Source organism: Podarcis erhardii, assembly GCF_964252035.2.
Source record: "Podarcis erhardii genome assembly, chromosome: 9".
NCBI classification, from domain to species: domain Eukaryota; kingdom Metazoa; phylum Chordata; class Lepidosauria; order Squamata; family Lacertidae; genus Podarcis; species Podarcis erhardii.
Window position 1 is genome coordinate 3,573,903 of NC_138512.1, and position 26,923 is coordinate 3,600,825.

General features: G+C 46.1%; 2 protein-coding genes across 3 annotated transcripts in view; both read right to left on the reverse strand.

Annotated features, from left to right (window-relative positions):
- Nucleotides 1-5,260: 5,260 nt before the first annotated feature.
- LOC309349982 (uncharacterized protein) overlaps nucleotides 5,261-26,923 on the reverse strand; it is a 44,849-nt gene continuing 23,186 nt past the window's right edge. Inside the window, exons 3-6 of the mRNA XM_081876501.1 lie at nucleotides 6,440-6,514; nucleotides 6,031-6,126; nucleotides 5,837-5,911; nucleotides 5,261-5,510 (exon numbers count right to left, since the gene is read on the reverse strand). Of these exons, the coding sequence (XP_081732627.1) occupies nucleotides 5,337-5,510; nucleotides 5,837-5,911; nucleotides 6,031-6,126; nucleotides 6,440-6,505 (411 nt within the window). The 5' untranslated portion in view covers nucleotides 6,506-6,514 and the 3' untranslated portion in view covers nucleotides 5,261-5,336. The remainder of the gene's footprint in view (nucleotides 5,511-5,836; nucleotides 5,912-6,030; nucleotides 6,127-6,439; nucleotides 6,515-26,923) is intronic.
- Nucleotides 18,881-19,875, reverse strand: LOC309349965 (putative CENPB DNA-binding domain-containing protein 1; the record flags this gene model as incomplete). 2 transcript variants are annotated; one of them, XM_081876461.1, is made up of 2 exons in its annotated part: nucleotides 18,881-19,317; nucleotides 19,393-19,875. In XM_081876461.1, the coding sequence occupies 2 exons, from the start codon at nucleotides 19,873-19,875 to the stop codon at nucleotides 19,024-19,026; spliced, it is 777 nt and encodes a 258-aa protein (XP_081732587.1). In that variant the 3' UTR covers nucleotides 18,881-19,023. The 2 variants fall into 2 exon arrangements, with proteins under 2 accessions (XP_081732587.1, XP_081732586.1); XM_081876460.1 differs by having other exon boundaries at nucleotides 18,881-19,323; nucleotides 19,369-19,875.

Sequence of the window (26,923 nt, forward strand, 5' to 3'; positions counted from 1 at the left end):
AACGTAGAACATGGCCACAGACCCTTCGTTGCATTGCAGGATGATCTCTTCCACCTGGGAGCGCATGTCGGGCTCTGGGAATGGGGGAGAAGAGCCCAGCCAGATGGTGCAGATGAGAACTTGCCCCCCAGAACAGGAGATGACAATGGAGTTGGCCAGACTCTGGCCCAGCCATCTCCTCAGCCTGTTCCCGGGCTTTGTGGCCAGGAAGGCCAGCACCACCGTGATGGTCTTTGCCAAGACAGAAGAAACAGCAACTGAGAAGATGATGCTGAAGGCCGTTTGTCGGAGAAGGCAGGTCTCTTTCCTTGGGCGCCCGATGAAGAGGAAGGAGGACCAAAAGGAAAGCAGGAGGGAGACGAGGAGGATGCAACAAAGAGGAAGGTGCCACAAAGAGGAACAGTTAGGAGTATTTGTGGGTATGTGATGCACTCATGGAATGAATTCAAACGGATCTCTGGAATGCAGCCTTTGAATCCCTCTTCAGGGTCCTTTCTGTTGGGAAATCAAGCCCATATCAGGAGAAACTGGCAACTCTCCAAGGCACCCGGCATGATTCCCTGTTGACCTCCCTGGCTGCATTCCCCAGCAGGCGCAGGCAAGGTCTCGATCGGCGATTCTTCTCAAACGTGAGAAGAACACCCCCCCCCCTCTTTCCTGCCCCCTGGCAGGGGAAAGAGATAGACAGAAACGTATTTACATGCCTTTATTTCTGTCTTTGCAGCGTTACAAAAAACATGACTGCTGTCTTCAAACTATAGCTGTGTAGAGACAAAACACTTCCTGTACTTCCAGGACAGGAATAAACGGAAGAGCTCATATTACACTCTGAGCTAATTCCGGTGCTTCGCACTGTGAGTTGACTGTCCCTCTGTTTCCCACGGACAGTCCCAACATTCCCATCATGTTTACTTTTCAAGCTAGCACTTTGCAGCTGCATTGCATCCATATCGTAACAGTTTCTACCCCCCACTGACCATTGGGGTGACCAGAATATCTTTTTCTTCGTAATTTGTTCAGGACAACTGAGGTTTGCACCACAGAACTCTGTTTCCTCTTCTCCGTTTACCTGCTTCCCTGCTTAATAAATCTTCAAAGAAAATGGCAATGGAGTCTGAAATGTGATTTCCCAAATTTCAGGATTCTGATAATCTCTCAACCACTAATTAAGATAAATTTAATACGAGTCTCCCAAGATGGCGTCGTTAGAAGAAGCATTGATTTGAGCTCCGTGTTAGTTGTGCGGTTTTTATTAGTTTATATTAGTTTTTACTAGTTTTATCAGCTTTTTTATTACCTTCATCAGCATTTTTATTATTTTTACAAAAAAAGGATCTCTGCAGCGGCTGGGAAACACTTCAGTGACAGGCAGGCTGAGTTAAGCCAAAGACATATTAAGAAAAACTGCTCGGAAAGCCCTATGGGAACTCCCGTTCGTGTGTCGCCGCTCTCTACTCTAATTGTTTTAAGTGATAAGGAAGATTAACAGCTGAAGGAAACCTGCTGTGAACTTCTACTGCAGCCGAGTTCGGAATCCAGACCAAGCTCGAAGCTGCATGATGAGAAACTCCCCTGTTCAAGGTGAGGCCTTTGTGAGTTTCCCTTTCATCTGAGAGTTTCCCTTTCATCTGAGACCGAACTGCGGTGGGCCCTGCGAGAAGCTTGGAAGAAGAATCTTATATTAGTCTTAGTCCTGGTGGGAGTAGGACTTCAAAGGAATGGTCTGTGTTGCTTACTGGTAGTCTCCTTGTAGATCTAAATAGACCTAAATTGCCGGCCTGTGAGGGTGAGGGTGAAGACGCCGACTTTCATATGAACAGGCAGCGAAATATACCCCCATTGCAAGTGCTGGCTGGCTAGAAGGAAATATTTATCACCTGAGTTGACGTTGAAATACTATCCCCCCTCTTCTCGATATCTGAACCATGGGATATGGGAAACGTCTTAGAGATCCCGAGGAGATGGTCCCCGCTCCCTTTCCGAGATCAAAGCAAATAAGGGTCGAACCATGTCACTTTAAAGAAGGGAGTAATCTACTGGATTGTTCCTACATGGTAGAAACGCAGAACCGTTTCAACCCACTGATTGACTGCGCGTCAGCACTTAAAGACGAAGAGCGAATAATTCCACAAACAACAAGCGATGCGGCCAACAGTAAGAGTGTAGTCTCTCCTCAGAAGGAGGAACTGGTCCTTGGCACGGCCAATCATATGACATTTGAACAGTCCCATTTAATAATCAAAACCTTGCACTGTATATTCAAAAGACTAGATGATCTTTCGTCCCAGCTGCACAGCCTCCAACAAAAGCTAGTTACTACTTCCCCAGCGTCAGCCGGTGTTAAGTCCCTTGAAGAGAGGAAGGGGACGAGGAGTTTGTCCTTAAATAACAAGCGTACTGACAAATTTAAATACAACCTTAACCTTCAATTAGGTCATCAATCCTTGATCTTAACACCAAGGAAAGTGAGCCTAACTATACAAAATGGGGACCCAAGATGGAGAACTCTGGGGGGTGCCAAGGATCTCTTAAAGGTGCTTTTAAATATGGAGGCAACACAAATTGACCTCTGTGCAGTCCTCCCCCTTGTCCATCATCATAAATCTCAGAGAGTCCTGCTTGCGTTCCAATCCACAAAAATTCCCACTATCATACTACGCAAGAAAGCATTTTTGTTTCGCTGTGGGATAGTACCAACGAGAGCTTTTATGGACTCTACGCCTAAACCCCTACTGTTGGAGGCAATAACCAAAGAGGGCTCAAAATCTGCTAAACCCGATCCACCAGTGGTCACCGGAGGGGGTGTTCTACTCCAGGAGAAGAGCTATGTAGCCTCCTCTCCCCTAGCAAAGGACAATGACCATCCGGAAAGTGGCCTGACACCACCAGAAGAGATCGAACTCATTGCCTCCTTTGCAGATTTACCAGTGGTGGAACAAAAAGAAATTATTAAAAGACTGGAATCGCTTAAAACCCAACTTATTTCTTTATTTTAAACAATAATCAAAAATTATATAATGCTTTGTATCTTCCCTTTACACGTTCCCTCTCACTTATTTCTTCCCACCCCTTTTTATTTTCTGCCTTTCTTTTCAAAGTCTTCCCTTAATACCTTCCCCCCTCCCTTAAATCCCTCCTTTATAGGCTTATCACCTAAGAAAACAGTTCAACAATATAATACAGAATTATACATAAAAAGTAAATAGAACATTGCAGGACCATCAGCAAGCTGGGGGGGGGGAAGGAAACTCAGTTTCCTTCTCATTGTAGTTTCTTTGACCCCCCAGAAGGTCTCGCTGTCTCTTTTCTCAGTTCTTTCTTTAGCTGTCCCTTCTTGCTCGCTTGCTTTCCTCCTTTCCTTCCTCCTCCTTTGGGCGTGGGCAGCGTGGCGCTGTCGTTCTCTCGCACTTCTCGCAGACGCTGTCGTTCTCTCGCACTTCTCCTTCGCCGTCCACCCTTTGCCCGCTGTCTTCTCTGTTCTGCTCCATAATCTCAAAAGGTGACAGGCTCTAGGACTGGGGCTGGCCGTGTGGGACGCCGGCGTAAGATTAAGACCTGTGCAAGGACAACAAAAAGGAAATGTCCCTTAGGGACTCGCGCAACTCCAGGTGCTACTTCCCCAGCCACCACTGGCGGAGGAAGGTGGGGTGCGGGGGGGGGGTATTGCCCCGAGTGTCATCCCTTGGGGGGAGGGCTGACAAAATCCCCCCGGGCGTAGGGCCACGAGAGTTTGGGTTTCTCGCCCCGCTTTCCTCCGCGTTCTGATCTTTCTGATCTTTCCTCTCCAGTTCAGCCCACAAGGATTAAGACCTGTGCAAGGACAAGAAAAAGGAAATGTCCCTTAGGGACTCGTGCGCCTCCAGGTGCTACTTCCCCAGCCACCACTGGCGAGGGAAGGTGGGGTGCGGGTGGGGTATTGCCCCGAGTGTCATCCCTTGGGGGGGGGGCTGACAAAATCCCCCTGGGCGGATCGGTGCAAGTCTCCCAACTCCTCCTCACCTTGGTTCGGGGTGGACACAGCTGCGATGCTGCCGCATCCAGCGCCTGAGCCGCGTGCAGAGTGGCCTCCGTTCTGCCTGCGCCCCGCTGCTGGCTCTTGTACTGGGTTGCCCCGGTGGCACTGGTGGTGCTGGCGGCGGCGCTCTTCTGAAGATCTTGCGAATCCGGGAGATGATGGAAGCCAGGCAACTGGGGGTCTTCAGGGGCCTCTCTTCCTCGCAGTCCTGTGAGAAAAGTAAACAATTCACCTCCAGATTCTGGGAAAATGCCACAATCTTTAATAAATCAATCAATCAATTGGTTGATTAATTAAACCCTGAAGCTCTCAGGGCGGCTTACAGGATAAAAATACAAAATAAAAACACAACATATGTATTAAAAACAAAAACGAAGTCATAAGCCAACCTCCCAATCCACAAGCATGTTGAAAAGGCCATGCATTGTTCAATTAGCCAAAGGCTGGTTCTAGAGCAGAACTTTCCATGTTGGTGACACACTTTGGAGACATGCCTCATTTCGCAACATAGGGATTCAGTTCAACTAGCCCTTTTCCAGCCCTGGGAGGAGCACAAAGGTTCTGCGACACACAGTTTGGAAAGCTCTGTTCTAGAGAAACGTCTTTGCTTGGTACCTAAAGATACATAATGAAGGTGGGAGAGGAGCCTCCCTGGAGAGAGCATTCCCCAAGTGGGAGCCACCACAGAAAAGGCCCCTTCTTGTGTTGCTGCCCTCCAGACCGTTTGTGAAGGTGCCACACGAAGAAGGGCCTGTGTGGTGGCAGGCTGTCAGAATCCCTCCTTTTCTGTTTGGGGGCGAGGCGTTATATGAAAGGGTTGTAGTCAGTAGGGAACACTCCTCTCCCAAGTTCTCATGTGGCCGGCCTTGGAGAGATCTGAACGAGACACAAAACCAAGAACAAGCGGATGGGGGGAAGGTATAGGAGGCAGGAAAACCCCATAGAGAACCGGCTTTGCAAAGTGCCAACATGGTTTTATTATCGCCAAACCCACTTTGCAATTACTAACTTCATTTGGCAAGAGCCACCTGGAGACGCATTCAAAAGAGTTATCTTACAAAACAAATACCAAACGAAAAGCAACCCAGGAGAATTATCTCCACCCTCATCGTTCTGCCCGGACACTGAGATCCAGCGCTGAGGTCCTTCTGGCGGTTCCCCACTGCGATAAGCCAAGTTACAGGGAACCAGGCAGAGGGCCTTCTCGGTAGTGGCACCCGCCCAGTGGAATGCCCTCTCGCCAGATGTCAAAGAAATAAACAACTATCTGACTTTTAGAAGACATCTGAAGACAGCCCTGTTCAGGGAAGCTTTTCATATGTCATGAATGAATGTTTCGTCTGACCTCAATTACGCTTGCCTCCAGGTGTTCTCCAGGTGGGGGGCACGCCAAATCAAGGTCCTCCCTGTCCTCTTTGTCCTCCCCGTCCTCCTCTGGGGGGCTCCCTGATTCTTCTTGTGGCTCTTCCTCCTTGATAGCCACTTCAGAGGCTGACTGCTGGTAGAGACAGGACCCCAGAGGTGGTGGTGGGGAGAGGGGAGAAAGAGAGCAGCCCAAAATGAGAGAGGAACCCACATTGAGTCGCTAGCCAGGGAAGCCCTACAGCCCTGGCGCCATGGGGGGGGGGCTGGTCCATCAGGACGAGTGGGGCAGCAAGCATACCCTTAGCAGCCCCCTGCCTGCCTGCCTGCCCCCTTGCTCCTGACCAGTCCAGAAGGTGGCCTGACCAGCCGGCCGGCCGGCTTCCTCCTCCTCCTCCTCCCCGGCCTCAGGGTTGCCCAGCTCAGCAGGGCTTCCCTCCTGCTCTGTCTGCTACATACCTCATTGAGGGAGTCCCAAAGGGAATCCAGGGAGGACAGGGAGGAAACACTGGAAAATGGTGACATACTTGGAACCTGCAAGGAAAGATGCAAAAAACGAGCAATTAAAAAACCAAACCAAACATTAAAACTCAAAGCACCCCTAACTGAAACAACAGTTTCATCCTGCGGCCACTTAGGCCACAGCCACTTACCCAGTCGGGACTGAGGAGATCCAGCCGTCTTGCGGTCTCCTCCTCGCCTTTTCCTTCATCCTCCTTTTCATGGGAAATGTCCTCCTCGATGGCTGACTGCTGGCAGAGACCCAGTGGTGGTGGCAGGGAGAAAGGAGAAAGAGAGCAGCCCAAAATGAGACAGGAACCCACACTAAGTCGCTAGCCAGGGAAGCCCTACAGCCCTGGCGCCATGGGGGGCTGGTCCATCAGGACAAGTGGGGCAGCAAGCATACCCTTAGCAGCCCCCTGCCTGCCTGCCTGCCCCCTTGCTCACGACCAGTCCAGAAGGTGGCCTGACCGGCCGGCTGGCCGGCTTCCTCCTCCTCCTCCCCGGCCTCAGGGTTGCCCAGCTCAGCAGGGCTTCCCTCCTGCTCTGTCTGCTACGTACCTCATTGAGGGAGTCCCAAAGGGAATCCAGGGAGGACAGGGAGGAAACACTGGAAAAGGGTGACATACTTGGAACCTGCAAGGAAAGATGCAAAAAACGAGCAATTAAAAAACCAAACCAAACATTAAAACTCAAGGCACCCCTAACTGAAACAACAGTTTCATCCTGCGGTTGATATGCCCCCCTCCCCTTCTGCCTATCACCGCTTAGGCCACGGCCACCTACCCAGTCAGGACTGAGGAGATCCAGCCGTCTTGCGGACTCCTCCTCGCCTTTTCCTTCATCCTCCTTTTCATGGAAAATGTCCTCCTCGATGGCTGACTGCTGGCAGAGACCCAGTGGTGGTGGCAGGCAGAAAGGAGAAAGAGAGCAGCCCAAAATGTTTATTGCTTTTAAACATTACAAAGAAGAAGAAAAAGAAGAGAAGAAAAAAAACCCAATACAATACAATATATAAACAATACACAACACAACACTAACACAATAAACTAAACATAACCAAACAAAAACATTTTAAAACACACTTCTTACCATACCAATATCTTAACTTTCATTCCCTTGTTTCATCGACCTCCTCACACCTCCCTCTTTGTATTCCACTTCTGTTAATTATTTCAGCAAATCCTTTCCATCTTCCTCTATTTCTGTCATATAATTGTCTTAACATATTTTAACCTTATTTTCCCTTTAATACTCTAATAATCTATCTATACTTAATTCCTTATAACATTTCTACTAAAGCCGTATAACTTCATTCCAACATTTTTCAAACACTCATTAATTTTACATTATTTCTATAAATAGTCTTTAAACTTTTTCCAATCTTCTTCCACCGTCTCTTCTCCCTGGTCTCGGATTCTGCCAGTCCATTCCGCCAATTCCATATAGTCCACCAACCTGGTGATCTTCTGTCCGATGCTCTTAACTCTTTTCCAAGTCCCTTCTGCGGGTCTTCTTCGTACTTATACAAGAACTTTACTTTGTCTTCTACTGATCTTATTTTTGTTTTCCTTCCTTTGAGGCTGAAGAGTAGGTCTTGGGGAAACTCCCACCTAAAGATAATTTTATTCCATCTCGACAGGGTAACCAAATCTCCATAGTTAAACCTAAGATCCAAAAGGTATTTCAGGACGTCTTTCAAAATTTCCACTCTTGACTGTTGTTCTTCTAAGTTCTTCTGGTAAAGTCTGAAAACCCTCACAATTTTAGTCTCTTCTTGGCCCAATTCCAGGTCCCAAAAATCAGCAGATTCCTGTGTAAGAAAGTCCATCAAAACTTCCCTCTCCAGTTCAGGCAGGGCTCTGATCCTCAAAGTCTGTTTTCCTTTAGATTTAATCATAACAGGCATCAACTTATGATCATCAAATTGCATGTATGAGGCTGGGACTCTTTCTCTCTCCAATTGTGTTACTTTAGGTTCAACGGCAACAGCTTTCTCCCTAGCCTTCTCCGCAGTTTGCCAAGTCAAAGTAGATTCCTGTGTCAATTTCTGGATAGTTTCTGTATTGGTATTCACCTTTTGTCCCAAAAAATCCACCTTCTTGTGAAGCTGTTCCAATGAATCCTTTATCTTACATAATACAGCCACTAAGTCCTCTTCTGTCGACATTCTTAACCGATTCAAGGTCATTCCCAAAGTCTCACAGCCTTATCTTGCAGCTGGAAATTCCCCCAGCTCAGCTCTTGTCATAGTTTCAAAGGCTTCCTCTAGAGGGAAACAGTTTCTATTTGTATCAATCCTTTTAAGCACAGTTCAAACAATAAAGTTAGTTTCAATTTTCAGTTACTTTTACTCCTTTTTAAGAGCAGACGGAGAGAATAGAAACAATGTATCTCTCTTATTTAGCTAGCTGTCAGCGAATGTTCTATTCACTGTCAACGACCAATCCAAAAACGTCAGTCTTACTAGCAGCCCGTTTCCAGGTTCGGAGCGGTGGTATTTTGACGTTCTTCACTTTCTCCTGCAGGCACACACAATTCAAAACTTCCCCCCTCTTCTCCTGCTTCCAAGGGGGGTTTGATGTTTTCTACCGATGGAAATTTAGTCCTGTACAATAGGCTTTCCAAGACTTTAGCTTACAGTCTCTTTGCTGTGATCTATTTACAAAAGGGGAAGGCGGACTTCCTGGTTGGAACCTCCCCGTTTCGGTGTCAAATTAAGATGTTTAAAAATCCAATTCTCTGCTCTACTCACGGGTAGTTGCTTTAACATCAAATTGTCCACAGGAAAACGTCAGCGCTCTCCAGCAACAGCTATGCGGCTTTGCTCCGTGGAAGAAGCAGTCAATTCGAAGCACCGTGACACTCACCCCACGTTGCTCCGGAACCCCGAAACCGGGTTTCCCCACGAGTGGGGGAGGCGCAAAAGGTGCCAGCCGAATCCCAGGTTCACAGGCTTCACCCGCCTGTGATTTTTAGTGGGTCTCCGCCTTCGCCATGGCGGCCAGACCCAGATTTCCACGAGGCAAATGCCTCCCGATCAGAGGAATTCAGCCATTGCCGGAGGCGCCAACCCGGAAGTCCGAGAGCAGCCCAAAATGAGACAGGAACCCAGAAGGCAAACTCTCCTGCCCACATTGAGTAGCTAGCCAGGGAAGACCTACAGCCCTGGTGCCATGGGGGGCTGGTCCATCAGGACGAGTGGGGCAGCAAGCACAGCACATTAACTCTCAAGGCACCCATAATTGAAACAACAGAACAGCGGCATAGCCAGCCGCTCGGGTGCCCAGTTCAACGCGGGGGTCCTGCAGGCGGGGGGCGCTACCTGGAGCCTATCTCCTGCCTCCCCATCAGCTGTAGGGCGGCTGAGGGAGAGGCAGAGGGCAGACGCAAGCCCCACGCTGGTGTTTCAGGCAGCGCCCAGCCTGCAGGGGCCCACGCCACCATGTCACTCCCAGGAGAGACGCTAGGATCAGGCACTCAACAGCCCTCCCCCCCTGTAAGTGCCAGCCCCCACGGTGTGGCGCCCAGTGCCAGCCATGTTTTTTGACTCAACTAAAAGGTTTGGTGAGCCCAATTTTTATTTTTATTTTAAACTCGGCTTTTTGTCCTTTTGCCACCCCCCTCAGTGATGACACCTGGGGTGGCCCCCAATCCCCCACCCTCCTTTCTCTGCAACTGCAACAGAATAAAAGGACTCCAAACTCCCTTAGCAGTTTCCTGCTGGTCCCCTCACCATTTTCCCAGGCGTCAATCGTCTCACTTTGCAGTTGCAGATCAGGCACCCAAAGGCTGCTGATCAAGGCAGGGGTTGGCTTCAACTGCCAAGTGAGGTTGGGATTCTGAGCCGATGTCACAGCCAGGTTCCGATCAGTCCATTTCCTCCAGGGGGGTGACCCTGTTTCCCTTGAGGGTGACCGCTGAACACACCACCCAAGAGAAAAAGAAGGAGAAAAGGAGAGAAATCTTTTAATTCTGTAGCAAGAAAGAATGAGTGCCAGGAGTTTTCTTTTCCCTGCACTCCTCCATTGCAACACCTATTATTATTATTATTATTATTATTATTATTATTATTATTATTCTAGATTTAATGAACACTCATATCAGAATACACTGTAAATTGATAGCCATAGTCTTAATATACTAACATTTTATGTTCTTCCACATCCATTTAATGCTCCTAAACCCTTCTTTTAGATTCTGTTAGCTTCTTTTAGACTTTTATATATACTTTGTGTTTAATACTTTTTAGCTGTCCAAAACGTTTTACAGACTGTAAATGATTGTACCTCACCCTACTGATGCTGGTCTACTAAGGTAATAAAGATCTGATTGATTGAAATGAAATATCCTAGTAATGCAGTGATCTCACACTAATGTAATGTATTCCTCTCCCCCCAAATTCATACTTCATTACTCATTAATATTAGTAATAATAATGAAATAAGTCCGGCCAGAGGCTCCTCCCAGCTTTGCCTTGACCCTCCCAGTGGGCGTGACCACTCCCCACTAAGCCCCGCCCACCTCTTGCCTTCCCCAGCTCCACTCTCCCCGCCTCCTTTCACAGTGGCTCGCCCGGATTGGCGTAGGCGGCCTGCCACTCTCGCGAGCACAGGAGCCTCCCCTCCCCTCCCTTCCCGCTTGCCTCGCCCGCCCCGCCCTTCGCCCTTGCCCCGCGCTGATTGGCCAAGACGGGGGGGCCTGTAAGGGGCGTGGCCTGGCAGAGGGAGGCGGAGCGAGGGCGCCAGAAGCAGCTGGAGGAAGGAGGCAGCTGAAGGGGGGGGGCTGAGTCCTCAGCGTGGTCGGCAGCGGGAGGCGCATGGGGGAAATGGGGGGGGGAGTAACAGAGTTGGACCCCCCTTTTAAAGACAAACAGAACCCCTCCAGCACCAGAATTCAAAAGCATCCATTCTTCTGGATGGTCCAGCTCTCACTTCCATCCATCACTCCTGGGAAAACCATGGCTTTAACTATATGGACCCTTGTTGGCAAGGTGATGTCTCTGCTTTTTAAGATGCTGTCCAGGTTTGTCATTGCTTTTCTCCCAAGAAGCAGGCGTCTTTTAATTTCGTGGCTGCTGTCACCATCTGCAGTGATCATGGAGCCCAAGCAAGTGAAATCTCTCCCTGCCTCCATTTCTTCCCCTTCTATTTGCCAGGAGGTGAGGGGACCAGTGGCCAGGATCTTCGTTTTTTGGATGTTGAGCTTCAGACCAATAGCTTAGGGGACTTAAAGTCTGTGGCTCTGAGCCCTCCCCATTTTAACGGCCCCTTCCAGCTGAGGGGAGGGGGCGGCTTGCTTCCTGGCCTCCCCTCCCCTCTGGGTTGAAATTGGGGCTGATGCCCTTGCTGATCCATGGGGGGGGGCTTATAAATGTGACTCTCCCTCCATTCTGAAATCAGGGAGGTTGTAACCGGAGAAAAGAACAGAGGACTGACTCAGGGGCGCCGACTTATAAAAAATATTGGGGGGGGGGCGGGGGCCAATACCGACTTATAAAAAATATTGGGTGGGCCCAAGACCTCCAAACCGCTGCTGCTGGGGGAACGAAAGGGGCGAGCCCCGGGCTGTCCCGACCTTAAGTGAACCTGTGAGGGCTCGCCCTTTGCGGCAGCCGATTGGCTGCCGCCGTGGGCGGTGAATATTAATGAGCTAGGGGGAATCCCCGCTTCTCGCGGGGCTGACGCCAGCCCCGCGAGATTGTTGATGGGTCGAGAGCCCGCAACCCCACCCCCTCTCTAGATCGGGAGTGGCTTTGTTTTAACTCATTACTGAATGTATTTTAAAAGGTAACTATCGTCAAACAAGGAAAATAAAAAATACCAACATAATTTTGTGATTTTACAAAGCATAATATAACTAATAATTTTCTTAAATTATTGGGGGGGCAGAGCCCCCCCAAATGAATTTTTGAGGGGGCTCGGGCCCCCTCAGGCCCCATGGAGTCGGCGCCTATGGACTGACTTCGCCGGTGGCGCCCTGAATTTTGATCCTGTGTTTTGTTCACCGACTCTTTGTTGTTGTTTTTAAAAGATATTTATTGGAGTTTCAAAAAGGTTACAAAATAAGGAAAAAAGAGAAAAAAGAGAAAAAATACAAAGTACAAACAATTAAAAACAAATCAATCTTTTCATGTCTTGTCTTTCATTTGCTTGTTTCCTTGACCTCCTCACACCTCCCTTTTTTGTATTCCAATTCAGTTAGTTAATCCAGCAAATCCTTTCCTTCCTTATTTTTATCTTCATCCTTTACCTTAATGTATTATAGCTTTGTATTCTCACCTAGTAACAATCCATTTTTACATATTCCTTTATAACATTACTGCTAAAAGCACTTAACTTCATTCCGACATCATTCTAACATTCATTAATTTGGCAGTATTTATGTAAGTAGTCTTTAAATTTCTTCCAATCTTCTTCCCCCGACTCTTCTCCCTGGTCTCGGATTCTTTCGCCGACTCTTTGCACGTGTTGCAGACCTGCACGTCTGTAGCTCAACCCCGTGCAGCGCAGCGTACAGCGATCCCCTTCGTTTCCTCCTTTCCCCCATTCATCAAGTGCTTGACCAATCCCCAAGCGCCCTTCCTGACAGAGCCCTCTTTCCTTTGCCAATCCGAAGCGCGGGATCAGGAGAGGTTGCGAAACATCGCCCTCTAGCGACGACTGCGCTGGTACTGCAGCTGCCCAAGCAGGGAAGGGCGAAGAAGCCATGGACACCCACGGGCTGCATTGGAACGACCCTCCATTGAGGAGGAATCTGGAGAAAGAAATCAGCAGAAATCCTTCCCGGGACGGGTTGGCATCCTGCCAAGGCTGCTTCTTCAGGGGGAAGGTGGCCATCCGAGGAGGGGCTTGGGGCTGAGCCTGGCATTGCCCTCATCTCTGAAGCTTATGCTCACGTCCCCACCTGCCCTATGGCATAAGGGTCAAGCCCTCCAGCCGGACACCAACCCATCCCGGAAACCATGTCCTCCCGGTCTCCGTGTATTGGAAAGAGAAAGGTCTGGAGGGTCAGAGATGCCTTACATTTGGGATGGACACGGCATCCGTTTTCACCCCAGTACCACACCTGTTCTATGACATGTTCACGACATGTGTGTGATGCTTCCCACAAGGTGTGGGGGGTAACCTGGAGAAACTTGTTAAAAGGAGGAGCCCCCCTTGTTCGGGGCTTCTCTCTGCATCTTCTATGCTGTATTCGCGAGTCATTGTTATCGGAAAGTTTTTCCTGATGTTGGTTTGGAATCTCCTTTCTTGTAACTTTACAATAATGCCTTCCAGTAGCACCTTAAAGACCAACTGAGTTAGTTCTAGGTATGAGCTTTCGTGTGCATGCACACTTCTTCAGATACCGTATCTGAAGAAGTGTGCATGCACACGAAAGCTCATACCTAGAACTAACTCAGTTGGTCTTTAAGGTGCTACTGGAAGGAATTTTTTTATTTTGTTTTGACCATGGCAGACCAACACGGCTACCTATCTGTAACTTTACAATAATGTTCTGACTTTATATACATACAGTGGTACCTCGGGTTACAGACGCTTCAGGTTACAGACTCCCCTAACCCAGAAATAGTACCTCGGGTTAAGAACTTTGCTTCAGGATGAGAACAGAAATCACAGGACTTCCGGTCGGCGCCAGCGTCTTAATGGCGGTCCTTGCTTCGAGCTCTGAAGCAGGACTGCTCCGTGAGTTCGGGTCTGACCCGCTACGGTGAGCGGGGGACCCCTAAAATCACAGGCGCTGAAGCCTGTGAACAAGGAGATTCGGTGGGCACCTTTGCGCCCCCCGGTATCGCAAAAAAGTCTTTTTAAAGGCTCCGGAGCGGCATCGGGTGTGAGCGCGGTGCTGAGGATCGCAACCCAGCTCGCGGAGCGAAGCCGCGTCGCCATTGACGGAGAGCGCCGATTCCTTCCTGAAACTACCAATTGGCAACAATACCCGTGAGTAAGAACTGCAAAACAAATTGAACGGGACCTTTAAATTAAGAAGATTTGGCTGAAAACGGGAAAGGCAAAAATTAAGGAAGTCAGCCTCCCGGAACTGCACGACTGACGCAGCAATGAAAAGAGCAAGCTGCATTTAAAGGGAACGCTTTTTGAAACTTTGCTAAACCTGACATTGAAAGGGTCTTCCCCCCACTGAGCGGGAGAAGGGGGGAAGGAAAAATTGGCTTAATTTAACCCGCTAGAAGAAGAAAGTTGTGAACGGGAAACTCTCCGCTGCCGATACCTCTGACCAGGCTGCCTGAGCGGTGAGCGCCTGGAAACGAACTGTCAAAAAAAGAGGATTGTGGATACAAAGTAAGACTTTATTTGAAACATAATAACGGGACTTTACTTGGCAGAATTTGATTTTAAATTGCAACAAAGTAGGACTTTGGGTTGGACTTTTATTTCTTTGGGACTTTGCATGGCTATCTGCTTTCCTGTTTCTTTGTTATTCCTGCCTGGATACAATTTCTCCCTCTAGAGGACTAAAAGAGAGACTGCTGTATTGAGATAAAGAAGTGGGATTTTCCACTTGCAACCTTCCTGTGTGAACGACCTTGAGTTATGAGCACTCCACTAGATGAAATATCAACAAGAAGCAAAACAAAACAGGCTCAAAAGCAGGCTCAGAAAAGAAGCTCCATATCATGAGCAGCAGCAGCACAGGAAAAAGTAACAACAGCATCAATGGATTCTATGACACAGGCACTGCTCAGAATAAATCAATCTTTAGAAGCACTCACTAAGCAATCTACAGAGAACTCTAAGAAATTGACAGAATTGACAACAAGATTGGATTTGAACACAACGACAATATCATCTAATACAGACTCTATAAATCGTCTAATTCAAGAAAGTACGGAAACAAGGAAAATAGCCGAGATCGCCAAGAGCACTGCCGAGGAAACTAAGGGAAAATTTGCGCCCATTGCAAAGAAGGTACACGAACATGATGCAACTTTGGCTCTTATGGAATTGGAGAGGAAAGGCAAGAATTTGAAATTGAGATTGGTACCAGAAGAGGAAGAGGGCAACCTTGGGGAATTTCTCACAGATAAGTTTCAAGAATTTTGGACTGACGAACTAGAAGGAGAAGAAGATGAATTTGTAATAACTACAGCTTTTCGGATTGGCAGGAAGCAAGGCAAGAAACCGAGGGACTGCTTAATCACTTTGAGATCCAAGGAAGAAAGAGACAAAATATTGAACCTACACTTCCAGAAGGCTTTGATTATTAAAAATTCTCAAATACAGATCTTTAAAGATATTCCTAAATATTTTTTGGAGGTGAGGACTCAATTTAAAGATTTAGTGGATTTATTGAAACAAAACAACACTCCATTCAGATGGGAGTTCCCACAAGGGTTGTCCTTTAACTTTAAAGGGAAGAAAATTAAAATAAAAACAATTCAAGATAAAGAACATTTTTTGGAGAGAAATTTTGAAGATTTTCAGAAAGGAACTGTGAGTGAGAGAGAAATACCGGATATTGCAAACCTATCATTTGGATTGACCCCAGCACCGACCGATCAGGAACAAGAACTTGGAGCAGTCGGTGGAAAAGATACCCAGTAACAAAAATGTCTCTGCAACTTCTGAGTTGGAACTGCAACGGTCTTAACCATCCCCGAAAAAGGGCCCAAGTGTTTCATATATTAAAGAAAGAATATTTAGACATAATATGCTTGCAAGAAACTCATATTGCCAGAATACACAGGAAACTTTTGACAAATAAGAGATTAGGACTGGAATTTATTTCCTCAGATAAAGTTAAGAAAAGAGGAGTGGTGATCTATGTTAAGGAAAAATTGGAACAAAAAATGATCTTTAAGGATGAACAAGGAAGATTTCTGGCAGTGGAAATTCAAATTCAAGGAGAAAAAATTCTGATTGTAGGAATTTATGCACCTAATGAGGGGAAGGCTGAGTTTTTCAAGAAGTTGCATGAGACATTAATGGATTTTATGGACTATAAAATTATAATGATGGGTGATATGAATGGAGTTGTCTCCACAAATATGGATAAAGCTCAAAGACAAGTAATTTCTAAGGATGGGAGACTACCAAAGACTTTCTTCGAACTGACTGACACAATGGACTTGATTGACATTTGGAGAACAAGGAACCCTCTGGAAAGAGAGGGGACCTTTTTCTCTGAAGCAAAAATGACATGGACCAGGATTGACCAAATATGGATTTCTAGCAATCTGGCACCAAGGGTTAAAAAAACAGAAATCTGCCCAAAAACTTGCTCCGACCATAATGCAGTAAAGATGGAAATGAAATTGACAACAGCTGGAACCTTCAGATGGAGAATGAATGACACTCTTTTTAGAGATGAAGCAATTTATAAAAAGGCCCCAAAGACTTTGAAAGACTACTTCGAAATAAACCTAGGAACAGATGTGGAAAGAAGAATAATATGGGATGCAAGCAAGGCCGTGATGCGTGGTTTTCTAATCCAGCAGAATTCGATAAAAAGGAAACAACAGAATGAGAAGAAAGAAAAAATTTGGAAACAAATGAAAGAAGGAGAGAAGAAACTGAGATCAAAACCTAAATCTCAGGAGATTTTAAGAGAAATAAAGTATTACCAGACCCAATACATGGAATTGATGAATCAAGAAATAGAATGGAAAATAAAACAAATGAGGCAAAAAACTTTTGAATCAGCAGATAAATGTGGGAAACTGCTGTCATGGCAACTGAGAAAAAGACAAAAGTTGAATACTGTGACATTTCTCGAGGTAGATGGAAAATCTATAAATAAACCAAATGAAATTAGTAATTGTTTTCAAAGTTTCTTCAAGAAATTGTATGCACAAGGGCCAAAAAATGAACAAGAGATAGAAGAATTTATTAAAACATATGGACTGTCAAAGATCTCAGAAAAAAATAAAAGGATTTTAAATGAGAAAATTACGAACCAGGAAATAGAGGGTGCCATCCAGAATATGCAATTGGGAAAATCACCAGGACCAGATGGGCTGACGGCGAGATACTATAAAGCAATGAAGGAATGGCTAATACAACCATTGAAAGAAGTTTGCAACCAAATTTTGGAGGGGAAAAAGGCTCCCGAATCGTGGAAAGAAGCATTCATCTCACTTATACTGAAGACAGAAACTGAGAAACATCAAGTTAAGAACTACCGCCCTATATCACTCTTAAATGTGGATTACAAAATTTTTGCAGACATTTTAGCAAAAAGATTTAAAAAAGTGCTGTTAGAGGAGATTCACAAGGACCAAACAGGCTTTCTCCCAGGGAGACATATGTCAGATAATGTAAGGAACATTATAGATATTTTGGAACTATTGGAGACTGATATAAATAGAAAAGCAGTTCTGATTTTTGTGGACGCGGAGAAAGCCTTTGACAATATTTCTTGGAGCTTTATGAAGAGGAATCTCCATGGGATGGGGGTAGGCCAAAATTTTGAAAATGGTATAGGTGCAATATACTTTGAGCAAAAAGCTAAATTAATTGTGAATGGTGTGGTTATGGACGAGATCCCAATAGAAAAAGGGACACGACAGGATTGCCCAATATCCCCTCTATTGTTTATATCGGTCCTGGAGGTGTTGTTGAATATGATTAGAAGGGACCAGCTGGTTGAAGGAATACACCTCGGAGCTAAACAATATAAGTTAAGAGCATTTGCAGATGACCTAGTTTTGACTTTGCAGCAGCCAGAAGCCAGTACAAAAAGAGTTTTAGAACTAATTGAAATATTTGGCCAAGTGGCTGGTTTTAAACTAAATAAACAGAAGACAAAGGTGCTGGAAAAAAATCTAACGATGGGGGAAAAAGACAGTTTTCAAAGGGAAACTGGTTTGGAAATAACAAAAAAAGTGAAATATCTGGGGGTGAATTTAACATCTAAGAACGTGAATTTATTTAAAGACAATTATGAGAAATGTTGGCTGGAAGTTAAGAAAGATTTTGACATATGGTCTAGGTTGAGACTATCCTTGTTAGGCCGAATTGCTGTTATTAAGATGAATGTATTGCCGAGATTGTTGTTTTTGTTTCAGACATTGCAAGTTCTAGATAGGATGGACTGTTTCAAGAGGTGGCAGAAAGATATATCCAAATTTGTCTGGCAGGGCAAAAAGCCCAGAATAAAATTTAAGATTCTAACTGATGCAAAAGATAGGGGGGGTTTTGCTCTGCCGGACTTAAGACTTTACTACGAAGCAGCAGCTTTCTGCTGGTTGAAGCAATGGCTACTTCTTGAAGACACAGACATTTTAGACTTGGAAGGGTATGACAATAATTTTGGCTGGCATGCATATTTATGGTACGACAAGGCAAAGGTTTATAAAGGCTTTAAAAATCATATTGTCAGGAAAGCTTTGTATAATGTTTGGAATCGATATAAGGATTTGTTGGAAAATAAAACACCCAGATGGTTGTCACCAATGGAAGCTAGAGCGGTGAAAAAACTTAACATGGATTCTAATTGGCCAAAATATTGTGAAATTATAGAATATGACGGTGAAAAAGTTAAATTACAGAGCTTTGAGAAATTAAAATCCAAAGTTCGAGACTGGTTACATTATTACCAGATAAATGAGACTTTTAAGCAGGACAGGAAACTAGGATTTCAGAAGGAGAGGTCAAAATTGGAAACAGAATTGTTAGAGACCAATACTAAGAATTTGTCTAAAATGTATAATTTGTTGCTGAAATGGAATACACAGGATGAAACGGTTAAATCAGCTATGATCAAATGGGCACAAGACTTAGGTCATGATATTATGTTTGCTGACTGGGAACAGTTATGGACCACAGGCCTTAAATTTACGGCATGTAGTGCCTTGAAAGAAAACATAATGAAAATGATCTATAGGTGGTACAGTGGTGCCCCGCAAGACGAAATTAATTCGTTCCGCAATTTTTGTCGTCTAGCGAATTTTTCGTCTTGCGAAGCACGAAATCCCATAGGAATGCATTGGAAATCAATTAATGCGTTCCTATGGTCAAAAAAAGTCCAAACAAAGCCAAATTTGGTACAACAACAGTTTATTAACTGCTCTTTAAAGTCACACATACTGTAAAGAGCAGTTCAAAAATTGAAGGGAAAATAAATTAACTTTATAAACATGACAGAAAAACATTTAAAAATCAACAAAGTGTACAGTACATTTTCTAAGACTCTGGGGGACCACTCGAAGAAGGCTCCTCTTCCACTCTTTGCTTCTTGGTCAAGAACCTGTCCATAGTCTGCTGCTTTATCCGCCTTTTCAGCAGCTCCCTGAAAGACGACATGACCCTCGTATCATAAAAGTTCCCAGCGTCATGTGCCACGTGCTTCTCATGGTGGTGTAGATCTGCAAAAGTCTGCACCTCCTTCCACTTCTGGCAAATGTCCCTCAGTCTTTCGGAGGACAGCCGTTCCTCAGTTGCTTCCTCCTCTTCCAGTGAGGCCTGCTCCTGCGCAGCCTCTGCCTGCAGAACGTAGCCCTCCGTCGTCACAACCTCCAGGAACTCCGCTGCAAAGTCTTCAGCCGCAGGAACATCAGAACTGGCAGCCTCTCCATGCCTGACCACACTGTGGATGCCAGATCTTGTCTTGAACCGGTCAAACCAACCTCTGCTAGCCTTGAAGACTTCTGGCTCGGCTGAGGTTCCTGGCTGTTCCCGGATGAGGTCAGCGTGCAAGGCCTTGGCCTTCTCACAAATGACGGCCTCAGACACTGTGTCCCCTGCACGCTGCTTCTCTTCTATCCAGATGAGCAGCAACTTCTCGACCTCCTCCAGGACAGCTGGGCGGTTCTTCACGATCCTGGTGACTCCCTTGGCTGCATCAGTCGCCAGGATCTTCTCCCTCATCTTCAGGATGGTCCCGATGGTCGATGGGTTCCTGCCGTACTCCCTGGCGATGTCCGTCACACGCATTCCGCCGTCGTGCTTCCAGATGATCTCCTTCTTCATTTCCAGCGTCACCTTCTCCTTCTTCCTCTCGCCGGCCACCGCAGCAGCAGTCTTCTTGGGTCCCATGGCAGCACAGCTCCTACCTTCGTAAACTCAGAAACAGAAAAAAAAATCAGTGATGTGCTTCAAACCCAAAAAATACAAAAGCAGCCAGCCACCCACCACACAGAAATTAAAACCCAGAACCAAGGCCTTGAATCCCAAGCACCCCAACCCCAAATCCAAAATCCAAAACCCCCCCAAAAAGTTTTAAAAGTTTAGCTTACCAAATGGATGAAAGAGAAGTTCTGGAAAAGCTTCAAAAATCACCAATGTCTTCAAAAACCTCAACTGCTCCCACAGACACGCACCAACCCACCCACAACACAGAAATTGCAAACCCCTCCCCAACTGCTCCCCCAGCCCCTCCCCAACTGCTGCAAACCCCTCCCCAACTGCTTCCCCACCCAGACAAAAAAAAAATTCAAAAAATAACAACATGGCCAGCACTCAGAAATTCAAACTCAGAAAATTTTTCAAAAAAACAACAACCTGGCCCAGTGGTCACAGAAAATCATAAAAATTCCCCAAAAAACCCCACATGGTCCCAGATTTCTGCAGAAACCTCCCCAACTGTTCCCCTAGCCAGCCAGCACTCAGAAATTCAAACTCAGAAAAAAAAATTGAAAATAAACAACCATGCCTAGTGGTCACAGAAAATCATAAAAATTCCCCAAAAAACCCCACATGGTCCCAGATTTCTGCAGAAACCTCCCCAACTGTTCCCCTAGCCAGCCAGCACTCAGAAATTCAAACTCAGAAAAATTTTCAAAAAAAATCAACCTGGCCCAGTGGTCACAGAAAATCATAAAAATTCCCAAAAAAGGCCCACAAGCCCCCAGATTATCGCAAACCCCTTCCCAACACCAAGTCCTTGAATCCCAAACACCCCAACCCAAAATCCAAAACCCCCCAAAAAAGTTTTAAAAGTTTAACTTACCAAATGGATGAAAGAGAAGTTCTGGAAAAGTTTTGGAAAATCTTCAAAAGTGAGCAAAGTCTGAGAAAAGGCTACCAAACCACGTGCTAACAGTTGCTCCTCGACGTCAAGTCGCAACTGCAGCTGCTCAAGCTAAGCACCCTTGGTTTTAACGGTTTTTACACAAAGGAAACAAAGTCGCGAGACGTTTTCGTTTTGCAAAGCAAGCCCATAGGGGAATTCGTCTTGCGAGGCAAATCGCGGGCGAAAAAACCTTTCGTCTAGCGAGTTTTTTGTCTTGCGAGGCATTCGTCTTGGGGGCACTACTGTACATGACCCCAGTCAAGCTTGCAAAGATATATCATTTGCCCAATAATAAATGCTGGAAATGTAACGAATGTGAAGGAACTTTCTATCATCTTTGGTGGACCTGCCCAAAGGTTAAGGCCTACTGGGAAATGATCTATAATGAAATTAAGAAAATCCTTAAGTGGACATTTGCAAAGAAACCGGAGGCTTTTCTCTTGGGTATGGTCGGCCAATTGGTACCAAAGAAAGATAGGACTTTTTTCATGTATGCAACTACAGCAGCAAGAATTCTCCTGGCAAAGTATTGGAAGATGCAAGAACTACCTACTCTGGAAGAATGGCAGACGAAGGTGACTGAATTTATGGGACTGGCAGAGATGACCGGCAGAATCCGTGATCAGAGGAGAGAGACAGTGGAAGAGGACTGGGAAAAATTTAAAATATATCTTAAGAACTGCTGTAAAATTTCAGACTGATAAAATGTCAAGGGGTAAGAAACAGAGAATTACAGCTGTAAGTATTTAAGTTAAGAGAATCTGAGGGAAGTTAAATATAGAAATGAAATGAAGGATTGCTAAAAAAATTGAAACAAGGATGCAGTGAAGGGGAGGCATGGGGAAATCATGTGTTGTTTGTGAATGTTTTTATTTGTGTGTTTTTTTTGTTTATGAAAATTAATAAAAATTATTAAAAAAAAAAAAAAAAGAGAGAACAGAAATCACGTGGCAGCGGCGAGGCGGCAGCAGGAGGCCCCATTAGCTAAAATGGTACCTCAGGTTAAGAACAATTTCAGGTTAAGAACAGAATTTGTATCTATAAACCAATAGCAAGAGATTCAGATGACGTTAAAGAATGAGTTTATCAATCAGGTACCAATCAGAACAAAGTGAATGGTCAGAAATAACATCTCAACTGCGAAAAGAAGAATGGTTGGTGTAAACCCGAAACCAAGTTAATAATTGCATTTCAATGGGTCTGCTTTAGGTTTCATTGCAATCAAGGCGATGAGAAGATAATAATAATAATAATAATAATAATAATAATAATAATAATAATAATAATAATAATATTGCTTTCCCTGGCCACTCTGGGCGGCTCCCAACAGAATATTCAAAGCACTATCCAAATGACAGCCACAACATGCATTTCAAGCATTTGGGGAGCTCTAAATTGCAGGTCAAACACCTGGCGGGTGGCCCAGGCCATTTTGGCCTCTGTTGTCCAGGGCGCCGGAGCCGCGGGACGTCGGGAAAAGGGGGAAGCCCTTCTAGGTGCCTCCAAGGGAAGGAGGAAAAGGACGAGGTCTCTGGGAGGCTTCCTGGGTTAGGTGGGTTGAGTAGTCGAAGAATTGGTTCTTCTGAGTTGATGAGCAGGCCAGGAGGAAGGTTGCGCAGGGCAGCCTGGGAAGGGCGAGGGAAAGGCTGGGAGGAAAAGCCGCCTCTCTTTTTCCATCGCTCTGCCCCTCCATCAAGTTTAAATGGAAGAATCCAAATACGCCTAGAGAAAAAGAAAATGATAGGAAACAGGATCCTTGTTTGGAGAAGAAGGGGCAGCAAAGCATGCTGGGAAGAAGGACCTGAGGGAAATGAAATCAAACCTAACAAAGGATAATTTACCAATAAAGCTAATAAGTGAAACCTAACAAAAGACACCTTCGGATTTATTTATTCAGTTATATGTTGGAAAATGGGTAAATTTCAAGTATAGGAAGCTGGATCCATGTTTGTGAGAAGAAGGGGTAGCAAAGCATGCTGGGAAGAAGGACGTGAGGGAAATGAAACCTAATAAAGGGTAATTTATCAATAAAGCTATTAAGTGAAACCTAACAAAAGACACCTTGGGATTTATTTATTCAGTTATATGTTGGAAAATGGGTAAATTTCAAGTATAGGAAGCTGGATCCATGTTTGTGAGAAGAAGGGGTAGCAAAGCATGCTGGGAAGAAGGACCTGAGGGAAATGAAACCTAATAAGGGATAATTTATCAATAAAGCTATTAAGTGAAACCTAACGAAAGACAATTTGGGATTAATTTATTTAGTTACACATTGGAAAATGAGTAAATTTCAATTATAGGACACAGGATCCTTGTTTGTGAGAAGATGGGGCAGCAAAGCATGCTGGGAAGAAGGACCTGAGGGAAATGAAATGAAACCTAATAGAGGTTAATTTATCCATGAAGCTAATAAGCGAAGCCAAACATAAGACTCCTTGAGATTGAATTATTTGGTTATACACTGGAAAAACGAGTAAATTTCAAATTTCTTCATGCTGGGATTCAACCATTGGCCTAATGGAGCTGGCAGTGCATGCTGGGAAGTCTGCCGGCGGAGGCTGGCGGGAGTTGCAGGGCCTTTTGAAGGTGGCCCCTTCCCCTCCGAGGGCCACATGACCCTCCTCGTCCGCCAGGGACACCAACGCCTGCAGCCCGTCCAGCTGGCCAGAGTCACCCAAGGGCCGGAGAGGCTGGCAGGGACGGGGCCCCCAGGTGAGCCCGGGAGAGAGAGGGGCCTCTGGGGGGTGGATCCTGCACTCTGCACACCCTCAGAGGCCGGAGAGGCTGGCAGGGACGGGGCCCCAGGTGAGCCCGGGAGAGAGAGAGAGGGGCCCCTGGGGGATCTGCACTCTGCACGCCCTCAGAGGCCGGAGAGGCAGGCAGGGACGGGGCCCCCAGGTGAGCCCGGGAGAGAGAGAGAGGGGCCCCTGGGGGGATCTGCACTCTGCACGCCCTCAGAGGCCGGAGAGGCTGGCAGGGACGGGGCCCCCAGGTGAGCCCGGGAGAGAGAGGGGCCTCTGGGGGGTGGATCCTGCACTCTGCACGCCCTCAGAGGCCGGAGAGGCTGGCAGGGACGGGGCCCCCAGGTGAGCCCGGGAGAGAGAGAGAGGGGCCCCTGGGGGGATCTGCACTCTGCACGCCCTCAGAGGCCGGAGAGGCTGGCAGGGACGGGGCCCCCAGGTGAGCCCGGGAGAGAGAGAGAGGGGCCCCTGGGGGGATCTGCACTCTGCACGCCCTCAGAGGCCGGAGAGGCTGGCAGGGACGGGGCCCCCAGGTGAGCCCGGGAGAGAGAGAGAGGGGCCCCTGGGGGGATCTGCACTCTGCACGCCCTCAGAGGCCGGAGAGGTTGGCAGGGACTGGGCACCCAAGTGAGCCCGGGAGAGAGAGGGAGCTCTGGGGGGATCTGCACTCTGCACACCCTCAGAGGCTGGAGAGGCTTGCAGGGATGGGGCCCCCAGGTGAGCCCGGGAGAGAGAGAGAGGGGCCCCTGGGGGGATCTGCACTCTGCACACCCTCAGAGGCCGGAGAGGGTGGCAGGGACGGGGCCCCCAGGTGAGCCCGGGAGAGAGAGAGAGGGGCCCCTGGGGGGATCTGCACTCTGCACGCCCTCAGAGGCTTTGTAGTCTAAGCTCAGGGGGCTCTTTGAGCCGGCATCTCTCTGGGGGGTGAGGGGTTTCTTCCCATTGGTCAGCATCCTTCTTAAATTGTGGTGCCCAGAACTGGACACAGTATTCCAGGTGGGGACTGACCAAGGCAGAACAGAGCTCAGTCTTGTAAGCCACTGGGATTAGTAGCAATAAAAGTAATAATAATCACAACAAGATAGTAATATTAGACTTTGTTAACCAATATCTATGTTGCTGAACTGTGTGTGCATTGCAATCACTTATTCACGGTTGTGCGTAGTAATTTTAAGTGCATTCTTGATATTACAATCAAGGAGCAATACTGTTAAAATGCATATTTTCTTTAAATATAAACACAGAAATAAATGAAGCTCCAAATTCATCGGATGATGACCTGTGCCACAAACCGGGAACCAGGCAGAGGGCCTTCTTGGTGGTGGCGCCCTCCCTGTGGAACGCCCTCCCAGCAGATGTCAAGGAAGGAAACAACTACCTGACTTTTAGAAGACATCTGAAGGTAGCCCTGTTTATGGATGTTTTTAGTGTTTGATGTATTTATCGTGTTTTGAATATTCTATTGGGAGCCACCCAGAGTGGCTGGGGAAACCAAGCCAGATGGGTGGGGTATAAATAAATGGTTGTTGTTGTTACACTAGATTTAATGAACATTCCTATCAGAGTGCCCTGTAAATTGATAGCCATAGTCTTTTATATACTAACCTTTTCTGCTCTTCCACATCCGTTTAATGCTCCGAAACTCTTCTTTTAGCTTCTTTTAACTTCTTTTAGACTTTTATATATGCTTTGCGTTTAAATTCTTTTTAGCTTTCCAAAACGTTTTACAGATTGGAAAAGACTGTACCCCACCCTACTGAATGCTGGTCTACTACCGTAATAAAGATTTGATTGATTGAAATGAAGTATCCTATAGTAAAGCAGTGATTGGACACCAAAATAATATAATACAAGGTAATTCATAATGAAATATACAGTTTCCAGATCCTGTAAGACAGGCGCCGACACGGAAAACAGCTGCGAACTGTTAGGTAGATGTGCTCATAAAGTTTGTGTCCCGCGACTGAGGGAAGTGATGGAGGTGATAGTGCGCGTGTCACGTGACTATCAGGCAAAATGGCTGCGTCTGCAGTGGAGAAGGCGTTTTGTGTTCTTGAACTGAGCAAAACGGAGTTTGCTGTGCAACGGCATTTTCGATTGTGATGTGTGTTGTGTGGCAAAGGGTGCACACATAGAACATCTGTGACTGTTTCTAAAATACTTTAAACATTGCCCTACAATTCTGTCACAGGTAACATGAGATATATTATATTCTTTTTTATAGTGTGTTGAAACTGTGTACTTCATTATGAATCACCCTGTATAATAATATAATATAATATCGTACTTTTCCGTGTATAAGAGGAGTAAAATGGGATCCCCCCATCTTCTTAATTCTGATTCCCCCAAAATAGGGGGTGTCTTATACACGGGGGCATGTTCTACATGGGAAAATAAAGTAATATGGAATAGAATAGAATAGAATAGAATAGAATAGAATAGAATAGAATAGAATAGAATAGAATAGAATAGAATAGAATACGTCAAGGTTAAGGGAGCCCTGACCATTAGGTCCAGTCATGGACGACTCTGGGGTTGCGGCACTCATCTCGCTTTATTGGCCGAGGGAGCCGCCCCGCCTCTCCCCGCTTTCCACTGCTGCCTTTCGTGACCCATTGCCTTCCCCAGCTCTACTCTCCCCACCTCCTTTCACAATGACTTGCCCAGATTGGCGTAGGCGGCCTGCCACTCCTGTGAGCCACTCCCATGAGAGTTCCCTCTCCCCTCTCTTCCCGCTTACCTCGCCCGCCCCTAACCCTGGTCAATGCAATAAAGTTCATTGGATCCCAGTCAAGGCTTGGCTAAGGTCAGCTGCTACTCTTTGGAACAGGGAGCAGAGCTTACACGATACAGAAATTAAACCAACAGACTACGGAAGATGTCTTAAATGAATTTCTCAGTGTATTGATATACAAAGCTTAGGAGAACGAAATGATGTGAAGTGAGCTTATGAATGATAGTGCATAAATGCGGGAAATGGAGCATAGAAAATTGAATACATAGAACTGGCATAACCAAACAGTATTGTTGAATATCAGAATTGATATAGTTAATAGGTAGTCATGACAAAGCAAACAGACTAAAAAACCTAACTCCTCTCCCTCCAGCCTATCTGGTTGTGAGATAAATATAAGTTCCCAAAACACAAAATTATTAAAAGATAATAGTTTACAAACTAAGGGCAGTAGACCAGGACTCATTGTAGTCCTTGGCAAAGCAAGGGAGCAAATCATTTCCTCCCATCTTACTTTTCATGTCAGCAGGACTTCCTAAAATCCAGGCTAAGAAGGAACACAATCTCTTTCAGAGATGGAGAATAAACAGCATGGGT